This window comes from Oculina patagonica, chromosome 1, assembly GCF_052425735.1.
Source record: "Oculina patagonica isolate OP01 chromosome 1, crgOcupat, whole genome shotgun sequence".
Taxonomy (NCBI): Eukaryota; Metazoa; Cnidaria; class Anthozoa; order Scleractinia; family Oculinidae; genus Oculina; species Oculina patagonica.
The window spans coordinates 17,522,690-17,550,385 of record NC_135758.1 but is presented as its reverse complement, the minus strand read 5'-3'; the positions used below and the strand labels follow the sequence as shown (position 1 = coordinate 17,550,385).

General features: G+C 36.9%; 2 protein-coding genes across 2 annotated transcripts in view; one reads left to right on the top strand and one right to left on the bottom strand.

Moving 5' to 3' along the window:
- The first annotated feature begins 283 nt into the window (after positions 1 to 283).
- LOC144659724 (uncharacterized) lies at positions 284 to 13,309 on the top strand. The gene is made up of 6 exons (XM_078520223.1): positions 284 to 3,275; positions 8,509 to 8,781; positions 9,451 to 9,720; positions 10,536 to 10,640; positions 10,868 to 11,043; positions 11,472 to 13,309. Exons 1-6 carry the CDS (start codon positions 3,104 to 3,106, stop codon positions 11,841 to 11,843), a joined length of 1,368 nt encoding a protein of 455 aa, XP_078376349.1. The 5' UTR covers positions 284 to 3,103; the 3' UTR covers positions 11,844 to 13,309.
- Positions 13,310 to 24,333: 11,024 nt separating this feature from the next.
- LOC144659700 (uncharacterized) overlaps positions 24,334 to 27,696 on the bottom strand; it is a 38,882-nt gene continuing 35,519 nt past the window's right edge. Inside the window, exons 5-6 of the mRNA XM_078520196.1 lie at positions 26,955 to 27,142; positions 24,334 to 24,766 (exon numbers count right to left, since the gene is read on the bottom strand). Of these exons, the coding sequence (XP_078376322.1) occupies positions 24,524 to 24,766; positions 26,955 to 27,142 (431 nt within the window). The 3' untranslated portion in view covers positions 24,334 to 24,523. The remainder of the gene's footprint in view (positions 24,767 to 26,954; positions 27,143 to 27,696) is intronic.

Here is a 27,696-nt window from a genome sequence, read left to right as displayed (position 1 = left end):
ATCTAAAAAGAATATCAATTCTCTCTCGGTTATCCATTCTAAGTAACCAACAACACGTTTCTCTGAAGACTGCGTACTCTTAAACGGAGGAAAATATATCTCTGGGACCAGTTCGCTAGTTAGTTACTAAGGAACCATTAAATCTTCTTTATCAGCGTAATTAATTTGAAGAACAATAAGAACTTCATTTTCATTTCAACCGTGAAGTCACGTTACTGCCTGAATATTCTAGAATATATCATATTCAATTCACTGTCACAAAATTAATGTATGGAGTTTTCTAGAATACTTCCGGTTTACAATAAAAGTAGAGAGTTTAACTTCGGTTCTACAGACGTACCGAGAAGACGAAACCAGGTTTTCTAGTGCTACTTTACTTATTTTGTGTGCTACGAGTTTGTTGGAATGTGAGGCGCATGAAGGCTGGTACAGTATGACAGATGTTAGAGTGGCCTGTGAGGTGGTAGGAGCTTGATTCGATCATGTTATGGTTCCGGCGACGTTAACGACGTTAACGTTTGGCAAACATACAAAACAACACTTTCCGTTTAAGCTTCAAAACGATGTGTTGGATAGTCGTAAGATGAAAATGGACGAGACAATTCATTAGCTGAAAATTCGCCTCAAAGGGGGACGCCAGGTGGTTTTCCGTCTTAAATCGATAAGACTAAAGTTCAAGTATTGGATGCACCAAATATTACCAACATATACAGCGATGACGGCAGATGGAAAAAAACAGAGCTGAAGCAAACACTTCTTTCACGTGCTAGAATTTTTCCGTTTCCTATATAGGGCAATTCAGATGTTATTAACTGAAGAAAACGTCGAAGAAAGGTTTAAATTACATGCTGTGTTGAAAAGGAGGTTGTTACTATAAGGACGGAAATGAAGCAAACCACAATTATGTATTTTCATCCATCTTTGGTAAGAAACCCTGCTGGCGTTTTGTCAAAGGAAACATATCTGAAGGCATAAGTGATAAAGCTGAGTATATCACTACTCATGCAAGTGGTTGTATTTCGCGTTATCTGAAGTAACGAAGATGTAATTCTAGAAGAAAAATTTGGAAGGAATTTTAAAACTCCCAGTCGATATCCGTTTCTACGGTAAACAGTCAGCCACGGGTCACACTCCCAAATTCGAACGGCGTGCGTTTTTCTTGAAAAGGATTAAACTCTGGAATGGGTCCGTTCTATTATTATTGAAAAAATAAGATTAGAAATTTAAAACGTGTCTAAACTAAGGATGGGGTATAAGATTAGCGACACGCAAAGAGATGCCAGAGACTATTGATTAGTTTGGCTATTTATAAACCCATACGTTTCTCACGCTGCGCAAAACAGACTGCATGTCTTCGTCAAATTCTTGGCACACGATTCTTTAAGCCCGTAATTTTTTTTATTAAAAAACAAAAGTATTTTGCCTCAAAGTTAGCTAAGTTAAAATGTGAAACTAGCCTGCTCTAGTGGCTGTAGGAGCGAACGAAATATATGTAATCGAGCGAACCAGAATAATAACCATCGACCGTGAAGAAATGGATTACGGAGTCGTAATTTACACCTCCTTGGTCTCCACGCTCAGAACCGGTCACGACAGAAAAAAAATAGCTATATTGCTTTAAGTCTCTTCCACTAAACTGCTCAGCCGATACATACATTTGGCGATAAACCTTACTGTGCACTGCAAAATAAGCAAAACATATGCGCGACTGAGTTTGTTTTGACTGCAAGCCCGACATGACGTGACTCCATGCAGAGACGTGACATGAAAACACGCTATGGATTTCGCAATATGCTGCATGCGTGGAAGGTGTGACACACTTACGTCATTGCGGTTCAACATTGTGCAAGGTTTGTTGTGTGAAGACGTCAACAAAGTAACGCGACGTGACTGCGAGGCAAAGCCCAAAAATGGCACTGAAACTGGGTTTCGACTGCAAGGCTAACTCTGGAGGTAGTGAAAACATTGATACGTTCTCTTTAATCTTTTTAATTTTTAGAAAGGAGGCCAACCTTTCTGATAGGATTGTAAATAAAACCAAGGATGGATTAATAATATCACTTTTTATCTTGAAACCCTACTTACAAGTGGTCCGTGGGTGTTAACCTTCGTTGAAGAGGTTAGCAAAGGCGCGCCAATTTCGAAGAACTGATATATACACAACGCTCCTCCGCCCACGTTTATTCAAGCACATTAGAATGATGTCTACATTAAACATTACTTTAAGTCACAAAATGAGATCACCTGTATTTTAACAAAATGTATTCATTTATTAGCGTTCGAGTGTGGAGGCTAGAAGTCATCATATAATTTACTTATGCCAGATTAAGTGTGTACGTGATTTTGCCCAAGCCGAGGATTGATCTGACGTCTAAGTATTCGAGGAAACTTATTACAAGTAATAACGGCCGAACCTTTATTCGTCATTAGTTAAAGGTCAATGAGCGAGTCACAAGCTAAAAGGCAAGACATCAGCAATTACAGATGAAGTGCAAATTTCAAAATATTAAAAATAAAAATAATAATGAGTAAAAAAGTAGAAGTATTAAATGAAGACAATTTTGTTTCGCTGGATTTTAGAAAAAATGTTTATGTTTTGCTTGGTGCTGGATTGTTATTTAAAGATGTTATTTAGGTAATAACAAAAGGCACACATGTTCTCCAACCAATATACACAAGTCATAAGATTTACAACGTCACGTTATATTTACGGATGGCTGCTTACAAAAGTTGTTTTACAAGTGAAATGGTAATTGTCGTGAAAGGTTTCATCAGATACGGCTATTTATAAAGACACGTCTGTGTACAATGTGACAAATAACCGTCGAGATTGAGTCAATTGAGTCTCAAACATCGTTAGTCACTGAAACAGTACTGGCTAGAATAACAATCACCCGGAAACCACGCTCGAGGCTGGAAACAAAGGCCACATACGTCATCTTTTTCCCGTTTGTTTGACATTTAAACCGGAAACGCCTCCCACTCATTGTCAGACATTTGACTACTCTTCCAAAAAGATTTAAGGAACGACTTCCTCCCAGGGTATAGAGACTTCGCTTGCAGAGTTTCTTGCGGTCCTATCAACAGACTGGCTTTGAAGAAAATGAGTCAATTCGCTTTCGATCCCGACCTAGAGCAACAGTTAAATGACATAGATGAGTTTATTAGGGCGCAGTGTGGAGACGATTTAACTGTTGGGTTTAATCAAAGCGAGTGGCTTTTGCCTTCACAAACCGGGGAAGCCCCAGCACAGTCTAGCTCCTGGAACATAAGAGGTAGGTCTTGGAATTTCATTCATATTAGACATCGGCGGAACGAAAAGGAGGGATTTGCCAACAAGACAACTTGAAGCTTGTACGTGGCAATCAGCTATAATTAAGCTCCTTATGAGGCGTCGCCATTGTTTTGTTTGCAATTTCCAATCTCGTTCACTTTAATATCACCTTATATACAATTTCTCTAGTAAAAAAATATTATTTTAAAGCGTAGTATGCACCTAACCCTGGAGCAGTGTAGACAAAATAATTTACCAATAAATTAAACCATTTAATTACTGCAGTCACATCTTCGATAACTACAAGGGTATAAATATTCTGGATGACTATTTTCAGAAAAAGGCTTCAGGAGCTCTTGTGATCTTGTTCTTGAGTTCCAAAGAATTTTTACCGCGAAAGGTAACAAGTTACGTATAGAATTTTTATATAGGTCAATTTTTCAATTGATTGCAGCATCCATTTGGAAAGGTTCAGTAATATTGCTTGTAGGCTACGTTTTGGAACGGTTCGTCACATTTTGCTCGTCCACGTGCTCTCTTATGTCCGGTTTTGAATATTGTTTTTCCTCTTAGAAGCAAACTGATGAACTGACACTAAATTGACTTTTCCGTGTGTAATTTTTTTAACTGACAATCCCATCTTATTGTTTATCGCGACATCAACCGGTGGGACAAGAAGCTGCAGTCGCGTGCAGCGCCAAGCTTGAATTACAGAGATGCATGGAAAGGATAGAAAATAAATATTCCCTTAACAGAATATGAAGTGCCGATGTTGACAGACGGTTTTCTAGGTAACAGAAAAAAATAACAATGTTGGTTAGTTTGTTTCAAATTTATTCGGATTGATCATTGTATAATCGAAGATCCTGTTTCTTTCCCGTCCGCATCAAATCATTAACAATATTAAAAACTAAATAAACAGGTTCTCGTACTATAAAAAAGTGTTACACTTTCCAGCTCCTTGAAAATCAATATAAATAATGGTTCCTGTACATGTTCCACTTTTGACTTATTTTACTTGTTTTCCTCCACTGATAAACTTATTGTTGTCACTAAACATTTACCCTGATTCCGTCAATCTCTTGTGGACCTGCTTGCTGGATATATAACGTGGCAAATGCCGGACTTTAAGCGCCTAGTTAAGTCATGATTAACTCACGAACACAAGATAATGATGGGACAAAAGATGCGAGAAAATAAAATAAAAATCATTTAATGAAGTGACACGAAGGTTTTGTGATTCTGTTTATTGTCCAAGCGTCAGATCATCAGCGGAAGCCGGGATTTCTCACTTCAGCTTGCTGAACCGGGCCATGGCCGGTAAATGGACTTTTCCGACTTTACCAAACAAAGTAAAAATACTACGATAATCATGATTTACAATTTTGTGACTGTTAATCGTTATAGTTATGATGTCAGGAAGTTCAACATCAAAAACGAGTGTTTTACTGCCCTACAGGGTTAAAGCGTGGGATGGTCATACATTCGATAAATATTTAAGTTGGCTTTTGTAACAGTTTCAAATTCTTCCCTGACAATTGCAAATTGGGTTAGCAATGGCCGGATTTTTGCTATCGTCACCTTGATAATCGCTGTATTTCCATCAGCTATTGCATCACATTTACGAAGTTACCTTCGAGACGTTTTTCCCCCTGAAAGGTATGTATTCCCTACCTTTTTTAATCGAAATGACTTGACCCTCATAAGAAAACATTTGAAGACTTTATGATAAATGACAATATTTGTAGTAAATAATCCGTTTCTTTTTGTGATAATAATCATTCCTTACTGTTTTATTTCTCGGTAAACACAAAACTCAAAAGGACGAACAAAACACAAGAGAAGTTTGCTCGTCAATTTTGCGGATTGGCAGGCCCACTAAACAACAAATTTTTGCATTTTACCTAAAGCAAAATACGATGTACTTCTTTCATTTATTAATATTCCTATTGCACCATATTAACACCGTGTAAAACGGTATTAGTTGTAAACCATCACATACAGCTCCCTTTTGGTAAGGGTATAGAGCTGGGAGAAACATCTAAACAAACTGCTTTGATATAGTTATCAATAGAAAAAAGTACAAAATTTCTCACGAATTTCTACCAAATATCTAAATGACTTCCCTAATTTTCATCAGTTATGAGTAAAAGCAAACTTTTATTGGATGAACATCAGCAAAGATTTTTATTTTACTTTGAACATGCAAGCAACAACTTGATGCGACCAAGATGGTAACTCAACTAACAAAACTTAAAAAAAACATCATTTAGCTTTACTGGATCGCCAACTGTCCTCTAACACTATCATAGCTTAGTTGTTGTCAAGAATAAAGAAAAACAAAAACATTTGTTTCGTTCTTTCTACAATTTCAACTTCATTGTCACCCCTATCTTACAACAAGAGAGCTTTCTCGTGATCGACAAACTAAATAAGCAGCGCAGCCGTTTTCAACTAAGTGACCTTCGGAAAAGTGAAACACTTGAGAATTCAACAAGGACAAGGTTGTCTGAACAACCTACTGGTACAGAAGATTATTATTTTGTGTAAATTTGTAATATACCACCAGTAACTTAACAAGAACACAATACGATCAAGTAGAACAACGAAGGACCTAACTTTGTTTCCGATATCAATGAACTTGAGAACTGGTTAAAACGACCATAGTTCACTTGCAATCTCGATGTATTTTCCACGTAAAAGCGACTAAATTCAGGAAACTATTAATAAATGGGTTTTCTTTAGTCCCGGGATTCAAGGAGGCATCACACGTTCTTATTCAGCGTACCACTAAATCGAAAAAAAAAGAAAGACTACTAAAAGGCCTTGCCACCAGCTGGGGACCTTTTATGGCAGTGGAGTGCATGAACACAATTCTAAATCTATACATCTTCCATAAAAAAAAAATCATGAGATCTTTTACTCATGTCTCTCGGCTTTAAAGAATATTTAGTTCAAACTTTAAAAATGTCTCCGCACAACAAACAAAAAAAAGACATAAACATGGCAGTAAATTGTTATCATCCACTGTCAAGACCATGGCAAAATGGGCTGGCATAATTTTCGTAGCTCTAAACAGTCCTGCGTTAGACTCGTTAAATTCTTCTCATCAGTTCCAAAAGGCGACGGCACTTCACTCTTAAATGAAACTGCTTGTATAAGCTTTAAACGTGGGTTGAATTTTAAGTTAGTCAGTGCAAGGCTGCTAATAATAACATATGACGGAAAGGATGACACGATTGTCTTTGGAAAGAAAAAGCTGATTGTGCTTTAAAACTGCCCGATCTACTAAAAATCAGCAAGGTGTTTTCTCAGTCAAAGGTCGTATGGCTTTTTTCGATGTATTAATTTACCGTGCCGGTATTTTAACAGTGAAATTGAATTTCTTTCTTTGAAACAAGGCATAATCTACTAATGTTACGTCTGTCAAACTTTCGATTTTGTTAATTATGCCAATATGGCCATCGTTCATCATATGCAAACAACGGCTTAGTCTGTAATAAACAGGAAGTTTTTCCCATACTCTTCTACCTTTACAGTTAAAAATATTAATCCGCATACCCCATTCGGCCCACGCATATTTTGAAGAAAGATAAAAGATTTAGTTCACGAGTTCTTTGTCGCATGCACTCAGTCAATGAACGAATAATGATGACGGCCTACAATAAACCACTCGAATTCTTAACATCTCAGTTCTTGGGGTATTTCAGGTCATTTTAAGCACTAACTTCGAAGTGTATTTAATTTAGAAATCAAAGTATAAATGGGTAGTGTAAGACGGAAGGGATAAGTAGCAGCTTGTTTTCAACATCAAGTCAGCTTTTATTAAGCCGCCATATTGTTAATACGTACAGTTAGCTGCCTGACAACAATAGCAACGCCAAATTAGCATTTTCTTCACATTCACTTTTGGCACTTGAAAAGTTTATTTGCTTCAACATTTGAAGTAGCCAAACACTTAGCTTTTTATAACAAGGTTGACGCTTTGCTTAGCTCATGGTTTATAGCACTGGTTCAACTAAAAGACTTTTTCAGTATTAATTTTTTGTACAGCAGCCACTTGCACGTTTGCAACTTCGTGTCTACAAACCTGTGCATCGCTTTACACTATACCCAGATTATTTCCGGTCCTTTTTTTATAAAAGGGAAAACCATCGCTGATATTTTCGTCGACTGACGAAAACTGAAAACATGTTCTGAGCAGAAATGATGCATGTTTGCCCACGCCAAGCGGAAAAAACACCATTCAGTTGCAGATAATGCTCGAGTTCAATAACCTGTTCGCTAAGAACTGCAGGTGATAAGATTCAAGGTGTTTGTACAGAACGACTGAATGTGCAACCGTGTAAAGCGATTCTTCGTGGGGAAGACACTACTGCACCTACTTGAAAAAAATTACAGCTTCTATGTACATTAAAATCGCTATATTTTCTGTCCTTTTCTCTTTTTTCGTTGCTGTAGATTTCACTACATCTTCCTCACGAGTGAGCTACGGTCCATACAATTTCAAATTACATCCGGTTTTAAGGGAGTGGAGTTGTTTTCGTGTTGTTTTATTCCGTTTTAGTTCAACGAGCTAAGTGCAGCGATAATCAGTTGTGTCAGAATGCACGTGTCAACAAACATATAGCCCATATTGATTTCTTCTTGAATGCGGAATCGAGCATTGTCGAAGGCATTGCTGACTACTACCATACAAACAGCTCTCCAACTTTAACTAGAATTTATCTTTGCATGCCCTTGCTGCGTTCAACAATTTCATGCCAACATAACTGTGCCCGAGGTAGCTAACTAAAATAACCCTGACTCAATGAGTTCAGATACGGTTCAGTCGCGTGATGAACACACCATTAATTTCAAACAATAGTTAGGGTCAAGGTTGATATCAACATTCCGGCTCCCGCCTTCAGACAACATAATTCATCTTCTAGCATTCAATATTCGATGCCACAAAACGATCATTCGAAAAACAAAAGTTGCTCTAAATAATTTAATAGTATCACGTACAAAGCAGAAGCGGAACATCCGCTCTGAGCGTGCTCTGAATAATGAATGCATGGTTGACTTTTTTCAAGAAATAAGTAGCAGAAAGAAACGATTCTTTTGTTCGACCCACGGACATCCACATGTATAAGACAATTACAGATGAAATGCTTGTTCTTTAGTTTATAGTTGCTATATTGGTCTCCAGAATTTCAAAAGTGCTCAACCTCCCAATTTTTTTTTTTTAACAGCCGACCAGAGTTTTCCAGCCTCTTGTGGTGCCAAGGTAGAGGTGCTTTCTAAGGACCCTTATCCAAAACATTTACGTCCCGAGGTAGGGGTTCAAATAATGAACCTCATGGACACCTATGATAAGAGAACAAAGAAATTGTCTGGAAAGTACGAATATCGACTGGGATCTTCAGAAGTAACCATTGTGGCCCGTGCATCGGATGAAATAAAAAGAGTTAAAGTTTATGTTCAGAGATGTCCTGAAGCTGCAATTAGAACACAAGATACAGTAGGTAAGTTATAAGGTACAGGTATAACGAAATAAAGCTGATTTAAAAAGCCCATCGACTTAACTTAAACATACAATATAACCACCATGTAGCCAAACACTGCCACCGCCACACTGAACAAATCTTTTGGACCCCACCGTCAATTCCTAAGATTTCGCTCTGCTATATCACGAATCCCCATACTAAACAACTAATTCCTGCCCATAGTGTCCCCATTTTTTTAAATTTTTTTACTGCTGTTTTAGTAGACACCTTAATAAAGGTTTCATTTCATTTCATAAAATTACATGTTGTTCAAACTATGTGGAAGCCAAAAAGTAAATCTGAACTAGTGCGAGAAGACGTACAAGATTTTATGATCAAGTATGAGAAAACGGCTTTGTAGGTTTTTTCACAGAAATGCCATCGTCGTTGTTCAGGTTCGAGAGAGCTTACAATACTATTAACAAAGATTAAGATCGACTGATGTTCACACGAGTAAACATTTTTAGGCTATCCCGAATAATCAGCTTCGATATCAGAAAAAACTATTGGCTTCTTTCTGACATAGTGAAGAGTAGGTTCTTGCCTTTACATTTTACGCTGTCAATCAACAAAAGCACAAAACTTTTCTTTTTAAATTGTAGTCACAAGTATATCGCTCTCATCCTTATTCTATTACGTTTTTTACAGGTCCCGTTGAGCTTCAAGTTAGGTTGCAGCATCACGACCACTCCCAGACGGTCCTGACAGTAGATTTGGGCTCGGTACACAGAACAGAAGACGGAAACGCCGTGTACCGACTAGAGAAGGCTGATGTCTTGGAAAGAAATAAGTGGGAGCTGATTATCATGATGGGTTTTCATGAAGGATTCGTCACCACTGTCAAGTCAAAGCCTTTTAGGATCACTACAAGGGCCAGTCTCAAGCCCAAGAATCCGGAAGTCCAACAAGAGAATTTAAGTAAGTGAACGTTTATTCAGTCGCAAAATTAGAACCGAATTAGTGCAACATCCAAATTACATGTTTCAAAAGCAGAACAGTTTGATGAAGACATGTGACTGGGAAAAAAATCATCACTGATAAGCTTAGGCCATATTCTCTTGGCACGCTTCAAAATTCGCCAAATACATGAACCACATAGGAAATTTATTATTAAGAGTTTCAGTTGACGCTTAAAACATAGCGCGAACTGCGTATAGCAAGGAGAACTTAATTGATAACTTGAGTGGAAAGGGCAGACTGGAAAATGTGACGTACGTACTAACGAGTATTAACCGGTTTTTTTTGCATCCGGGTCGGATATCTTGTAGTCCTGCCTCGCCACCCCAGTCTGGCAATAGACATGTTAATCGTGTAATCCTTTCTTGAGCCCGATCTTGTTGCAAAGCTGTTAGTTCTTGGTAAAGGAAAAACATATTGAATTGCTTCCTAAAAAGCTGACGTGTTTGGGGCTGGGTGGTTTTCTCCGGACCTGTTTGAACGCGAGTGGGAAAGTATCAATAGAATGACGTCAGCAGGGAACCTATGCAGTGAGTGTAATTTTTATGCCTTCCGTGAAAGCAACACCTGCTGTATTCATCAACTGGTATCCATCTGGCTGTCACTGTAGGCTGGGAATACAACAACCGCCACGGCTAGCGTTCATAGTCGCGGACGGATTTGTTAGTTTTACTATAGCTGTACTCGCGAAACGTAAGAAATAGAAAACTGACCGTCTTTTTCTTAGTCAGTATACTCGACTAGAATTAAGTTTATAATTACTTGCTCCTTATTAGGTATCGTTGAAAATGACGTCCAGAGAATACCCACGCACTGTTGTGAGGTTCCGGATCAATCGACAGCAAGCCCCCATTTCCCAGAAGCTCGCGAAAATGCAATAGGTAGGTCATCATTATCAAACACTAGTCAAACACAAGAGAAAACGGAACGGGAGACAATCTACTAAGCTATTTAATCGATGACACTATACACTAAGTTGTACCTCACTGAGTTTTAAGGGATACAGAGGGCAAGAAAACAAATATCGCTACAATTCCCAATCTGTAGCATTCAGATTGCCATAGTAAAGTTGTACTTCAAGCAAATCTATCAAATATTTCTTTTGCAGAATCTCTTACTACAAACGCCGTTGTTAATAGAGTAGCTTTAAAACTCCGTCAAGAACTTTCGAAGCTTCATCTTAGTGACGAAAGTCCCAGCTCAACTCCGACAGCGTTAAGGACAAATCCTCTCATTCTCGGAAAAGTCGTTCTTCGACCAGATACAAAACTTGATAAGAGAAGGGTGAGTTTTTTCATCATGTTTTCTTTTCATCATGAACATAAACATCAACCCCTTTTATAAACTCGTCTGAGTTGAATTACCAAATGTAATGAATCTCTTCTTAATATACGATATATTTTTAACCCCATTCTAATGATCAATTGTACTTATTTTAATGGCTCCTAAAGTAGGATCGGGATCCAACTGTTAGTTAGTACTTTCAGTTTGGACTAACCCGGGTAGCGATGAGCCGCAAAGCTTGGAATAGACTTCTCCTTACTCGAACATTCACATTAAAGTAGTTGAACTGGGCATATTTTGAAATATAACTGTCGACTAGTGTTCTGCCACCACCGCAACCACCACCTCCTCCTCCTCCTCCTCTTCCTCCTCCTCCGCCTTTTCATAAAACATTAACCTTTGTTTGTGGATTTCTTTCGTTCCTCCAGGTATCAATGCACTACAATCGTGATGTTCGCGCTCGCTACATCGTTGAACAACCAGATCTTCCTGATCTGTTAAAACTTATGAGCCACCGATCAACTTGCACAAGTGGCGGAAGGAGAAGGGCAAATGGCTTCAAAACCGCAGAAGAAGACTTTTGGTGGGCATGCGGGCTGTGCTTCTTTGAGAGGCGAAAGAAATCTACAGTAAAAGCCCACGTGACACAGAGAGTTTGTCAGAAAACATCTTTGAGAAAAGAAATGAGACTGAGAAGAAAGGCATTAGGCCATCTAAAACGATACGCCAGCTGTGAATTTAGCACCGAGGGACTTGAAGAGATGGGCTCATTGACATGGAATAGTCCTCTTTCTGTCTAATACAAAGTCAATTGGCTGGTGCAACTAGTCGTACTTTTTTGACCATCCTTCGAATTGCGTATAGCAACACGATGCAGCAGAGTTTCAAACAAAGTGCAAGATCAAAGCCGAAGTGCAAAAGAAAAATACATGCAGTTGAGATTATGCTCCGTGTTATTGCGGATTTAGATCTGTCGAAACGTAGTCGGCTATCACTTATCCCTTATCACTCATCGCCACTTGTTAAATAACAGTGCATGACTTGGAGACAATAGAATGAACTGCTAGCTGCAGTGCATGCCTCAACCAGTTACTAAAACGTGATTTACAAATAATAACATATATGACTTTTCACCTTCTTTATGCATTTAATTTCTCTACTCACTAAAAGATCCAGTAAATAGCAAATAGCGAATACAATTGCGATAAAAATAAAATCATACAAATATTATATACTAGAGCTACCCTGTAGTATATGGTACATATACACGTCTATACTATTTAACAGCTACTTTATTCACAACGCTTAAATCTAACAGCCCGTATTCATATTTATGTCAAACTAGAAAAAATCAAACCTGAGCATCGCTGTCGAAGTGCATATCTGTAACGTTTTTTCTTTATCTAGCAACGAATTCCCCAAAGCAGCAAAGGTAAAAAGACAAACCACACGAAGGAGCCAAAGATTTGGAACGAATTGGCTGTAAACGATGCTTTGGTTGAATTTTGAGCTAGTCACTATTGTTCACCTTAGGCATACATAGGAGGCTTCTCCTCGTTGTTTTTTGAAGATTTTTATTGAACAAAAACAATTATGTTCCCACCGTCTCACTAGTAAGGAAAATAAAACTTGAGAATTACCTTTTTCAACGCCAGAAAAGTAAGCACGCTTCCAAGAAAGAGCTATTTAAGGCGAGGTCATCGGAGAGTTATTTCGCTATTTCTAAACCGTGTAACTGAGATTAAATATGCAAAGAATAACTACTGTTAAATTCCGATAATAAGCGCTGGGCTTAGATTTGTTCAGGGAGGTTTGTTTACCAAGGGGTGGATGGGCTCATTGTGGAAAGGATTTTTACGTCTGCGATTTTGGGGGCTTATTATTGGAGGGGCTTAGAATCGGAATTTTACAGTATGTTGTTTAGATTAATTACCTTTAAACACTCCACCCGATTGTGGAGGAATAAGTTTGCTCAGAGAGTTATGCCAACAGATTCAGTAGCAGTATTTTCAAAGACAAATATCATAAAAGGAAGCAGACTACCGTCAAGTCAGAAATTACCTCTGCTTGCGATGTGTCAAGGTGAACTTACATTAGCGCTGGAAAGACTAAAAGATTTTGACTCTTGTTCGACCTGAAAAACGGTCTCAACTTTGTTGAATAAACAATGGCGAGCAAATTGACAATAAAACGTCCGCGTAGTTTTCCAATGCAAGTTAGACCAATAGTCTTTCAGTCAAGTAAAATTAAAATTAGATTTAGATTATTCGCTTTCAATTCCTTATTTATTTTGAGGTTATAGTCTAATTGTCAAATATTAAGCAAATTATATTACACTAATATATCAATTATGTCACTAGACATGGCTTGTTTACCCCACGAAAAAGGGGAAAATAGCTGTTAGAGGTCTAATATCTCATTCTCGCCAACTAAACAGATTTAGATTTACACTGGGTTCTAACAAGTATCAACTTCAGCGTGATCACGATTTCATTATGGAAGTTTTCAAAATTTCCAAACTGGCTTAAGTAGAAAAACTTCAATGCACCAGCTGAAGAATTTTAAACCACGCCAGCTAAACACTTAGTGTGAACGAGGTATTAGCTAATGGGATTAATGGCGCTTTATTTATAACCATCGCATAGTTTATCTGGTAGATGTGGTTATAATAAAGGTAGTTAGACTATAAAAGTTGGGGTTTGTGATAATAAAAGGTGCGAGTAACTATAACGGTGGTTTTTTGTGAGGTCATTAAAATTCTAAAATTCCGAAACACTTTCTTTTTCAAAGTTTTACCGTTAACATGTTATTGCCTCTTTAAAGAACTACAGTTATTTAAAAACATAGACAATAGACAATATCGATGTGACTAGACAGGGCGCGCACGGGATAAATGCATGGAAAATGACGACGTAGCATCAACTAATGCCCGGATGAAGTGGGAGTAACGGGTCATGATGACGTAATGTATTGGTTTGAATTCCTCTTTGAATCGCACGGTCGACATTTCATTTAATTTGCGATCGTCGCATTTCAGCAAACTAAGCACAGAGAACGAGAAGCGTATGAAGATATATAAAAAATGCCGTACAAAGCATATTGAATAACAAGAAGCTTGAGAAGGGTACAGAACAATAAAAAACAAGAAGCTTGAGGAGCTTGAGAAGCTTAAAATCGGGCGCTTAATAATTAGCTATCTGTTTTGACTTGAAAGGCAGGGTACAGTACAGTAAAAATCACTGGAAAAACAGTCACTTAAACCTATTCAGACCGGGGGGGCTTTTGAGGCCCGCGCTGACTTTGGACGCTTATAACTTTTTCAAGATTCATCCAAACGCTGCCAAACTTTGCGAGTTTATTAAAATTTATCTCGCAATAATTTGGTAGGATTAGTTATTGTGCCAGTAACTTGAAATCACCATGGCAACGTCATTTTGACAGGCTTGTTTTCCCAAATTTTTAATTTTCGTGTTTCTATTTAATAATGAAAATCTGGAATGTTTTCAAGATTGTATTATTACTTAATGACATAATGGTCTCAATTTATAAATATATTTCGCACAATACAAATAAACGATTGAACTAGACGTCTAGAAAATATAAATTTGTAACACTAAGCAAAGTGCAGCCTTTTCGCAATACTTGATAAAGGCAGGGTTTTTACCTGAATACCAATTTTTCCAACGCTTTAGGTGGCTGACGCATTTCAGTATTTTCTAGCCCTTACACTTTAATGGAACAGTATACAACTCCTAATCAGGTAACTACTATTGTCAAGAAAATGATCACAACTTATTGACCAATGATTAGATATTTGTTGTTTCATACCATTACTGTAATAGCAACTGGTGAAGAATAGTAGTACTGACCCAAAGTATATGGGCTGGAAAACACTGAAAACCATTTCAGCCGCGTTTCAAGGAATCCAAAAAAGCTTTACTTATCCCATATATATTTGTTTTGCAGTATTTTGTTAATTTTTGGACGATTTTGGGGGATGTCTGGGAGGCGATAGTTTTTCTCAAAGGATTAGTAAAATTTAGACAAATAAGAAATATTGGAGATTTAATGTGATTTTAAAATTTGAATTTGAAGTTAAAAATTGGTGGACGGACACCAAACAGTCTCCTGACAACCCGGAGTGCTCTTGCGAGGGGGTCAACTGTTTGGAGGTGTTTCCATTCTTTTCTTCAATCCCTTCTTTAAATCTCTTACAGTTCCATTCAAATTCAGGTAGAACCCCACCTTAAGTTTTGCTCTTGTGAGAAAACAACAGAAGTCAAAGGTTGCGTGATATAACCAAGCACGGATTTTAATTCTCCCTCCCTTTCCATCTCCTTAGCCTTTCACCCCCACCTGTCCCTCCCTTTCTACTCTCATTCAATTTAATGTTTGTTTACATTTCCTAACCAATTCAGTATCGTACTAATCTGTGCCAAGCAATCAGATAATAACAGAAATTTGCCTTAATTTTGATCTCCCATACCAATACCTTAGAGTATAAACCGCTAATAAAACTAGTAATACGTGACTCGCAGGGCCTCGCGAAGCTCTGGTTTGGGGAGGGAGGGGGGTGTTATAAATAAGGAGTGATAACCGGTTTTAACCGGTGATTTGTTATTGTTGCCTAGTAACGGACATGGCCGCGACACCCTCGTTCCCAGGGTCTACTCCGCTTTGAAAATGGCGGCTCTTTCTGGTTCGTAAAGAGGTATAAAGCGTTGGGAAGCGCAGGCTATTTTCAAAATCATCGACAAATTATTGGATATTCGCATTTTGGACATTTATTTCAGGGCATTAAAAAAAGAAGAACGAACGGCAGGAGGATTCGAACCCTCCGCCCGCGCGCCCCTGATGGCCATGAAAGGTTTATAGCCTGAATAGGCGTTGAGGGAGTATTATGTGGAAATCAGTGTTATTTTAATCCGAAAAGAAAAACGATAAAAATGAAAGGCTCAGGATTCGAACCTACAAAAAAAGAAAAAAAAAGAAAAAAAAAAAAAAACCTTAGCGGGATTCGAACCCCCGCCCTCAGTCCCGAAGATCTGATTTGAAGTTCGACGCCTTACCATTAGGCCACCAGCGCGCGGCCGTGTGACGTCATTTCCGCCAGACACCAAGCTCACAAATATATATATATATATATATATATATATATATGACCGTAAACTCCACACGAGATTTCATCCCGCCTGAGCCCTTTGAGGGACAAAATTATACACCTCGCTTCGCGAGGAACAAAACACACTTGAAAATAATTCTCTGAGGTTATACACCTTGCAGTATTAACGTACTAACGAACTTGATAACAAACCCCATGTCGTACTAAGGATTTTTACTGATCAACATAGAAAATAAGTTCACAATGGTTTGTTCCCAAACGTTTTTTACTGTACAGAGGGTCTGTATATTGACCTGTAACTTGTATACCGTATTGAAAAATTCAGAACGAACCGACTTCTGTCCGCTACCATGATATCATGTTGAAAAATTAGCTCGTTCGAAACTGTAGCGAAATCGTTAGAGACAGACAAGATACAGCCGTTTACTAGCAGTCTTTGAAAATCCTGAATTTCGTCAAAATGAGTCAAAATAAAGTTTTGAAATTTCCCTTATCAATGTGATTCTTATCTTTTTATTCAATTCTATGAACTGCTTTTATGCAGTACTGTCCAACAAAGATTTCAATTTCCTCAAAGTTTCGGGACAAATGGATACAAAATATTTCGTGCAGAATGTAATTTGATTAAGCGAATGTTTTCACGTCTATAAATACTTCAAACAGTGAATGAAAAACCGTTTTATTTTCATCAATGAAAACCACTTTCAAATAGTTAATGCATAAAAAATAACAATCAGATCAGAATACAATAATTATTAATGCAAGGTCTCGCTATTATGTCTCGGCAGAGATACTTCTTTTTTGCAAGTTCAAATGTACGCAAATTTCGTGTTAAATGTAATTCGATTCCATTGTCTTGTTTACAAACTCTTTCTTAAGAAACTTTTTATTTCGTGAATAAAACCCATTGGCCTGTTTTGTTTTCCTGATCATGTTGTCTGTGATTTTTACATGTGGTCTTTTTTTTCGGAACTTTAAGTTGTACAAAAATTCCTATTTTGAACACAGATGTCACTTCCGGAATTTCTCTTCTAAAATTCAATTGGTATTTAATTATAATTATTCGAAGTTTTCATTTTGAAGTCATCTTTTCATTCAATAGCTTTACTGATCTCGTAAAAAATTCCATTCAAGTTCACACCAATACTGTACATTGCCAATGTTTTGCTGTGTCTTACTAACGTCACTAGTCAAATCTAAAATATATCCAAAACATGTTGTGCAAACATTCTACTCTTTGTGACAGGCGACTTTGACGCCCAACTGTGCGGAAATGAAAATCGACATACTTCTTGCTAAATATATAAAAAAATAGTTTTAGAGTGGAGTCCGCCTCAAAAAAATGTACCGCCAGATCACACTGCTATTTGTAGAAACCAGTAAAGCGTCTAGTTTCAAAGTTTCCCACAAAAACATTGCGTGACATGAATGACGTTACCCTTTTTATTTACAAAAATAGCTTCAACTTGTCAAAGCCACTACAGTTTCACAATGGTGATTATTAGTACTTTACCCCTTAAGCTTTTTTCTCTGTCCTCCCGCCGAAGCAAAGAAGAGAACTAGATTGCAGATTAGCCCAAAAGTCGACCCAATGTTCCTACAACGATTTACTGTCAAAACTGAAATGAAACCGATTGGCCCAGGCTATCCCCGTCGTTTTTAGCCGACAGGAGACTATCGTCTAGGACGACCAAAGGGTAAACTATAAATCGGCCACTCCCGATTAATAACTGGAAAAACAGTCACTTAAACCTATTCAGGCCGGGGGTGGGGGGCTTTTGAGGCCCGCGCTGACTTTGGACGCTTATAACTTTTTCAAGATTCAACCAAACGCTGCCAAACTTTGCGCGTTTATCTAAAATTTATCTCGCAATAATTTGGTAGGATTAGTTATTGTGCCAGTATCTTGAAATCACCATGGCAACGTCATTTTGACAGGCTTGTTTTCCCAAATTTTTAATTTTTCGTGTTTCTATTTAATAATGAAAATCTGGAATGTTTTCAAGATTGCATAATGGTCTCAATTTATAAAAATATCTTTCGCACAATACAAATAAACGATTAAACTAGACGTCTAGAAAATATAAATTTGTAACACTTAGCAAAGTGCAGCCTTTTCGCAATACTTAATAAAGGCGGAGTTTTTACCTGAAGACCAATTTTTCCAACGCTTTAGGTGGCTGACGCATTTCAGTATTTTCCAGCCCTTACACTTTAATGGAACAGTATACAACTCCTAATCAGGTAACTACTATTGTCAAGAAAATGATCACAACTTATTGACCAATGATTACGTATTTGTTTCATACCACTACTGTAATAGCAACTGGTGAAGAATAGTAGTACTGATCCAAAGTATAAGGGCTGGAAAACACTGAAAACCATTTCAGCCGCGTTTCAAGGAATCCAAAAAAGCTTTACTTATCCCATATATATTTGTTTTGCAGTATTTTGTTAATTTTTGGACGATTTTGGGGGATGTCTGGGAGGCGATAGTTTTTCTCAAAGGATTAGTAAAATTTAGACAAATAAGAAATATTGGAGATTTAATGTGATTTTAAAATTTGAATTTGAAGTTAAAAAATTGGTGGACGGACACCAAAAAGTCTCCTGACAACCCGGAGTGCTCTTGCGAGGGGGTCAACTGTTTGGAGGTGTTTCCATTCTTTTCTTCAATCCCTTCTTTAAATCTCTTAAAGTTCCATTCAAATTCAGGTAGAACCCCACCTTAAGTTTTGCTCTTGTGAGAAAACAACAGAAGTCAAAGGTTGCGTGATATAACCAAGCATGGATTTTAATTCTCCCTCCCTTTCCATCTCCTTAGCCTTTCACCCCCACCTGTCCCTCCCTTTCTACTCTCATTCAATTTAATGTTTGTTTACATTTCCTAACCAATTCAGTATCGTACTAATCTGTGCCAAGCAATCAGATAATAACAGAAATTTGCCTTAATTTTGATCTCCCATACCAAGACCTTAGAGTATAAACCGCTAATAAAACAAAACACACTTGATAATAATTCTCTAAGGTTATGCACCTTGCAGTATTAACGTGCTAACAAACTTGATAACAAACCCCATGTCGTACTAAGGATTTTTACTGATCAACATAGAAAATAAGTTCACAATGGTTTGTTCCCAAACGTTTTTTACTGTACAGAGGGTCTGTATATACCGTATTGAAAAATTTAGCACGAACCGACTTCTGCCCGCTACCATGATTTCATGTTGAAAAATTAGCTCGTTCGAAACTGTAGCAAAATCGTTGGAGACAGACAAGATACAGCCGTTTACTAGCAGTCTTTGAAAATCCTGAATTTCGTCAAAATGAGCCAAAATAAAGTTTTAAAATTTCCTTTATCAATATGGTTCTTATCTTTTTATTCAATTCTATGAACTGCTTTTATGCAGTACTGTCCACAAAAATTTCAATTTCCTCAAAGTTTCGGGACAAATGGATACAAAATATTTCGTGCAGAATGTAATTTGATTAAGCGAATGTTTTCACGTCTATAAATACTTCAAGCAGTGAATGAAAAACCGTTTTGTTTTCATCGATGAGAACCACTTTCAAATAGTTTATGCATAAAAAATAACAATCAGATCAGAATACAATAATTATTAATGTAAGGTCTCGCTATTATGTCTCGGCAGAGATACTTCTTTTTTGCAAGTTCAAATGTATGCAAATTTCGTGTTAAATGTAATTCGATTCCATTGTCTTGTTTACAAACTCTTTCTTAAGAAAGTTGTATTTTCGTGAATAAAACCCATTGGCCTGTTTTGTTTTCCTGATCATGTTTGTCTGTGATTTTTACAAAACATGTGGTCTTTTTTTTCGGAACTTTAAGTTGTACAAAAATTCCTATTTTGAACACAGATGTCACTTCCGGAATTTCTCTTCTAAAATTCAATTGGTATTTAATTATAATTATTCGAAGTTTTCATTTCCAAGTCATCTTTTCATTCGATAGCTTTACCGATCTCGTAAAAAATTCCATTCAAGTTCACACCAATACTGTACATTGCCAATGTTTTGCTGACGTCTTGAGAAGTGTCTTACTAACGTCACTAGTCAAATCTAAAATATATCCAAACCAAGTTGTGCAAACATTCTACTCTTTGTGACAGGCGACTTTGACGCCCAACTGTGCGGAAATGAAAATCGACATACTTCTTGCTAAATATATAAAAAAAGTTTTAAAGTGGAGTCCGCCTCAAAAAAATGTACCGCCAGATCACACTGCTATTTGTGGAAACCAGCAAAGCGTCTAGTTTCAAAGTTTCCCACAAAAACATTGCGTGACATGAATGACGTTACGCCTTTTATTTACAAAAATAGCTTTAACTTGTCAAAGCAACTACAGTTTCACAATGGTGATTATTAGTACTTTACCCCTTAAGCTTTTTTCTCTGTCCTCCCGCCGAAGCAAAGAAGAGAACCAGATTGCAGATTAGCCCAAAAGTCGACCCAGTGTTCCTACAACGATTTACTGTCAAAACTGAAATGAAACCGATTGGCCCAGGCTATCCCCGTCATTTTTAGCCGACAGGAGACTATCGTCTAGGACGACCAAAGGGTAAACTATAAATCGGCCACGCCCGATTAAAAAGACACACTCTAAAACTACGATTTGTCTTTTCCGCCAAGGCGAATGTCTTAAATCGTTCGTTGAATTCAAATCAGGCATTAAGCTCAAAATCGTTTTTACTGATACACTTTAAGCCTAAGGTGAGTGAGGCCACGTAGAGCATACTGGATTGAAGGACCCAAATTTCAAACTATGACTTGTCTAACATGATTTGCGCCGAGAAGAAAACTAGTCAAGCTGTAATAATATCTAAGTATACCGGTGTGTTCCATATGTAATTTGTTCCTTTTGTAGCTTTTACTTTATATGTAAATATCGCTTTTTGTCACTTTTTTTTGCAGTTTCCACCGCATAACAAGTTCTAGTAATTGTAGTAATAGTTTGTAGTTTTCGTGACATTTACCTGTCCCGCTGCGTTACCAGGTGACATATAAATTGATATTATGGACGATTTCGAGAGATGAACTCCAACCAACAAGTACAATTTATTCGAACTGAACTAAACGATCGTTACAAGCATATATTAAGTCAATTACATAATGCACTCACATTCCACACGCACGCATTTACACGCTCATTCTACAATTATATGCGAAAGTTACCAGGGTAGTTTCAGGCACATGTTGATTTCCGTGATGGCGTCGAGTGGGGCGTGGTCAAAGTTATTCTGAGCTTTTATCGAGATGTTGTCAAAGGATCGGCAATCGAACGACATTTGAAAACATTTTATTGATTTGAATTCATGGAAAAACGGCAAGCGAAGAAACTTGGACTCGGTGCTTTTGACCTGAAAGCTGTTACCATCACAACCTCGTTCCCAGCGTCTCTCATCTTCCCGCCCCCAGCAGCGAGAGAAGAGAGACCCTAGTACACGCTGGTCACGTGTCTCCCAGAATGTTGGAGATGACAAACAATCAAACACACCGAGCTGCCATGGGCAATAAAATGGCGTTCACATCATACGGGTCCATACGAATAAACTTGTGCTTGACATACGCATATTGCTAGGCCATTGAAACATTTCAGTATACTTATTACTCGTCGAGTTCATAAGTATTTTATTAAAGGTTAGGACTTGAGACTACTTAAAAAAAATTCCTCCAAAACAAAATTTGAGGAAAAATCAAGCACTTTCAATAATCTTGTCTTATCGAGAGTGGTAATACCCAGAAAGCCTAGTCCAAAGAACTCTAGCGGTAGTTAATTTTGAAAATAGGAAGTAGGCCCTCCAACCAAAACTTAAAACAAACGAAAACTCTTGCCCTTTGCAACGCAATACCAACCAGCAGTACCAAACACAGACCAAACTAGAAGCAAAAACTCATGAAAAATTGGCATTTGATGCAACAACAATTGCTCAAGAAAAAAGTCGAAGGACCTTCCCTAATATTTTTCAAAAGGGGTAGGTCTCTCAAAGATATACCAGAGATATCGAAACTATGAAATGGCTAATACACGTGCGCGAGAGTCGTGCATGCCTTTCAATTTATTTATTTTTTTCATAACTAACGTGGTGAAATTCGAGTTATGGCGCAATAATTTCGCTGTAAGACAATGAAAGTTAGTAGTTAATTAAAATTTGTAGTTAACTGACAATTGGCCGAAAAAATAGTAGTTAACTGCCAATTGGGGTAAAAATTAGTAGTTAACTGCCCCCATTAGAACCCTCTTTCAGGTTTGAACTAACGCCAGCGATATCTGCAAAATCGCGTTCACTGATATAAAAGGGGGAATCTACACTAGAGGCATCATTGCGTTCCGTTACATTGCTTCTCGTCATTTCTCGTCGCTGCCGAGAACCGAGCTTCACGTTTGGCCCCGAGTGTAAACAGTTCGCCCTTTTTATATTAAAGCCCCATGGTCTGTCCAGACGAATTATGCGTCTTCTGCTTTACGAAGCCCTTCATTTGTCTTTTAGTGCGTCGCTTATGACTCAAACCTGCAGCCTACAACCTGATGGGAAACTGAAACATCAATGGGCCTCGCCTGAATGAATGCTACCAAACTGGAAAACCAAACAGATGTATCAAAGGCGAAAATGATGGGAATTAATGGAAAGGTAAAGGAAGTCCATAACAATCGATGAAGAACCCATAGAAAAAGTGGACAAGTTCAGATGTGTAGAAAGTGTTATCAGCTAAAACAAATGGTGCAGCAGACAGGGACATAAATGCGAGGATAAGAAAAGATTAGCATGCCCCATTAAGGCAAAAAATAAACATTTTTCAGCTTGCAATATCTCTGCAATGCAAAGTGCAATTACTTTGAAACTTCAGAATATGTTTAATTGGCTCTTAAAGGGACTGTGTCACGGATTTAGCTTAATTAAGGCATGGGAAATGACCATCAAATTCGTTGAAATATAAAAATATCGTCTTTAAACAGTGAAGGAACAATTCAATAACAAACCAAAAAGAAAAGAAGATACGGATGGCCAAAAGTAACGAAGATTGAAACGGATTGCGATATGGGTTTTTGAAATATTGTTGGGCTGAACGGGTTTCAAAGTTAATTTTGTTTGCTTGTAAGTTTAAATTATAACGCCCGGGATTCACATTTGGTTGCAAGGAAGCTATGGTTTTGTCATTTGGTCCATAGAAGTAATTTTGTTTCAAACATTAGTTTCATCGCGAGTATTTAGCAAAACTTAATAAAATAAACTTAACTCAGCCGTGACACAGTCCCTTTAAGCAACAGATTGGCCTAAAATAAAAAAAAAATCGAAAGATTCGTTCATTTGATCTTTAATATCAAATACATTCCAAGACCAAGCTGCACACCTATTTATTTGTCTCCTTGTTTTTCTAAGAAACTGCTCAGACTATAATTTCTTCAGCTCAGAGACAAAGAAATAACTGCAAACGAAGGCGTTTTCCAGATTAGCTTAGATGCAGTAGTTACTTTATTGTTTGCTTAGTTCTTTTTTTCTTTGAATAATTATTTTGTGTTTCTTTTTTTTCACATTTTTAATTGCAATAAATAATATTTTTATTCTTTAATAGAATTGAAAAAATTTTAAATTCTAATTTAGTAAACTTCAGGATGAAAATAGCCCTCTTCATTTTATTTTGCCTCGACGTGAGGAGATTGTACATAACTACGATTTAAGATCCGGCACAAGTCGTAGCAGAACGAAGCGTTCTCAGGACTTCGTCACTTCTCGCTATAAATCTCGAACTAGCTTGTTTATAATAGAACCTTATATTGTATATATATTGTAATTAATAGTTTATATTTATACCTTGTATTTTACTCTGTAATTCAGTTATTACTGCAATGAGTTTCCATTATCCATTAAACATTATATTATGATTATTATTATTATTATTATTATTATTATTATTATTAGCCTTAAATATTGCTGTAGTATATGGTAATTGTAGGTGAAGAGCCACTCAGTGAAAATACTACAAATAAACCGTCATTATCATTATTATTATCATATTATTATTATTATTATTATTATTATTATTATTATTATTATTATTATTATTATTATATCCTCGTGTCACGTGTCTAGCCACATGACACAACCCAAGGCAACAATTGTATATTTGGGGTATAAAGGTGTAAAAGAGACGTTTTGATAACTTAATGGCATCATCATCAAGTCCAAAGTACATAATGGAATTGATTATATATAAAGCTATATACTCTACTGAACATCTCCATGACCTCCATGTGTGCAACACTTATAGAGATATATATTCACCTTTCTGGTAACTCTGACTCAAGTGACGGCTTGTCTTCTTATGTATTTTTTTATTTTATATTGACTTGTGACAAACCATTTGAATGATATGAGCTTTTATGGTCGATTTCTTGCGACGTTCGAAGAAACAATGCCCGCAAGCCCACCAGAAATCTTCTTCAGCGTTCTTGTGTCCATTTGCCTTGCGACGCATATTCACCAGCGTAGCTCGTTTCCCGACCAGCTTTAACAAACCTGGAAGCACAGGCTGCTCAACAACATAATGAACCTTTGGTCTATGACCGTAATAGGTCGTGACCTGAAATAAATAAAACCATTCATTTATAAGCCCTTTTCAACAGCCAAGACAGAGGAATCAGACGTAGCTTGCTTAAAAAGACCCCTTAAAATCAAACTTTATTCAAAAAGGGGTAATACTTAATAGTTGTAAAACTAATAAACTTGTGGCTCTCTTTAAAATAATAAAGTATAAAAATATTTACAACTAAAAATTATTAAAAAACTAACTTAAAACAAAAAACTATATAAGATTAAAATTTAAAAAGCTAAACTAATCTAAACATGGATTAAGATCTCTTTGTGATGAAGATTTCTATCACAAGAAATCTTCACTAAATGAGTGTTAATAACACTGGATTGACTGACTTCTAGCTATATTATTAATATGTAACAGGACTACATAGTTGGATTAGATTCAAGAAATTCCTCTGACAGCCAAATTGGCCTCGGCCTATAGCCTTGTCCACTTTTGGCTTTTCTCGGAATTTTTTTATCAAATAAAGTGAGCAGCAGGTACTCCAGTTATATATATAATTTCCTGTAGCCCAACCAGCGAAACCTTTAACATATTGATTCGAAAGACAAAATTGATAGATGTTTCTTGTTGTTGTTGTTTTTTTTTTTTTTGTTTTTTACAAAAGGCAATATCTTAATTTGTCTCAACTTCCAATTTTCATCAGCGACAAACTCTTTAACACTTTTAGTTTACTCCTGTATGACTGTATATAACAATATATGAAAAAACGACTATAACCCTTGGGGAAAAGATAAAATTGAAAGAACAAGCCTCTTTTTCCAAAACAGCATTTAGTAGTAAGTAAAATATCCCCAAACGTTGCCAGTAAAAACGAACGTCGAAAACAAGCCACAAAACGTTTATCAAACCTTTCTTTTTCAAAAATTTAAAAAAAAAACGACTAGTTTAGATTATCCTGACACCTAAGTTTAAGCCAGATTATGAGTATTTACTTATGTCATAAGTATACGTTACTATACTTATTTTTCTTTTTGTAGTAATACTATTTATAAATTAGTATACCGATACAAATGACATTGTTGTTTCATGCATAGCGGTAAGTCCTCACTTTCTATAAATTATTGTTCAAAGTATGGCACTTGTCCGAACAGTTGATTCATACGCATATACGTTTTTATTTTTTCACCCTCAAACTTTCAAGGGTGCATATAAAAATGCAATTTGGGAAGTTGTAAAATAAAAATCAAGTCTAAAAGTTTCCTAAAACAGAAGGTCAACGAGATCATCGTGATAATTGTGGATACAGAATATATTTAGCTCCAAACTAAAACAAAAGTTAGGAAATTATAAATTATCGGAGTACATTTCATAAGTTTGCAAAGACAATTCTAAATAAAAGAGAGGTTTGGCTTTATTACTATAAATATCAATTCTCTGATTTAAATGTTACATTCAACAGAAGGTCTACGATCATTATGATAATTGTGGATACAACACAAGCTCCAAACAAAAAATGTTAGGAAATTATAAATTACTGGAGTACATTTCATCAGTCTGTTAAGTCAATTCTAAATAAAATAGAGGTTTGGCTTTATTACTAGCTAAAGATGTAGAGGCCTTTTTCGCTTTCTGAGACGGGAATTAATTCTTAGTTTGATGAATAAACACAAATCCATAACCCTTTCCCATGCTAACAAAGATATACCTTCCCAATTCCAAACGGAGACACTTGCATACCATGGTCACAATGTTACACACTGTACAGTGTTACACCTGGCACAGAAGCAAGTACTTCTACATCTTACAAAGAGCAGTGTAACCTCCTAAGCTTCAGTGCAGGAGTAAAGTTCCCAAACATTTACATATATGCATCCCTAAAAATACTTTTATGAATATAATATTTATTAACAATGAGCTTTCGGCTGTCACTCTACAGCCTTCCGTCGAAGGCTGTAGAGCGACAGCCGAAAGCTCATTGTTTTAATTTAATATCTTTAGCCAGTGAACGTTTGTTTTTATTATGTCTTATCCTGGCTGCGCTTCAATCTTTAATAATATTTATTGTCGGAGATATCATAAAATTACATCCCTGCATCATTAGACGTTTGTAAGATCCTCAGTAAGATAAACTAGAACTACTTATCCATAGTTTTCTTCCCTACAAGGTTCCACTTTCAGCATGCCATGTTAAGCTACGACTGGAGTTATGTTTACTCTGCTAAACACTTACCATATGTCTATCTAAAACAGTGTGATGTTGAAACAAGATCTTCTCTTTAACCAAAGGGCCTGATTTAGACTTTAAATCAGTCCTACACTTTTCAGCAAACTGACATTGTGTTGCACAATCGTCCTCCTCCATTAAGCTAAATGCCATCAACTCTCGATTCAAAGCACAAGCGTCATGGTCCGGAAATTCTGCAGATAAATACATACATTTCAGTAATCTAAGGACTTTACCAATAACTGCAATAGAGAGAAGCCCTACTGGATTTATATTTTAAGGTCATCCTGCCTTCAGTTCTTTATGGTCTTGTTGTTTGGGGCGCTTGCGTTAATGCAGAGCAACTAAATTCTTTGGAAGTGCTCCATTGCAGGGCGGCCAGAGTGATTTACAACTTACCCCGCGACATGTCACCCGCTGAAGGCTACCAGTATACGAAATGGAGCACACTAAACTACTTATACAATCTCCGGATAATTAAACTATTTACAGGGTGGTTAACGGTGGAGCACCAGCTGCGTTGTTTCCATAAACGAACAAAGCCTGTGTGTCTTACAGCCTCAGAAGGAGAAATAAGATCACGGTCCCTAGATTTAACTCATACGTTGTTAAAAATTCAATTAGCCATTGAGGTGCCATCTTATGGAACGCTGTTTCTTAATATAATACGGGCTCCCAATTTCCTGCTTTCTATCGTAGAGTGAAGAATGATAATTAAGTTAAGGAGCTTAATTTTAATGCCCAGTCA

Coding starts and splice junctions, on each gene's coding strand:
- LOC144659724 (XM_078520223.1), top strand. CDS start 3,104: ATGAGTCAATTCGCTTTCGATCCCGACCTAGAGCAACAGTTAAATGAC. Junction 9,721..10,535: donor AGTCCAACAAGAGAATTTAA/GTAAGTGAACGT, acceptor GCTCCTTATTAG/GTATCGTTGAAAATGACGTC. Junction 10,641..10,867: donor AGCTCGCGAAAATGCAATAG/GTAGGTCATCAT, acceptor TTTCTTTTGCAG/AATCTCTTACTACAAACGCC.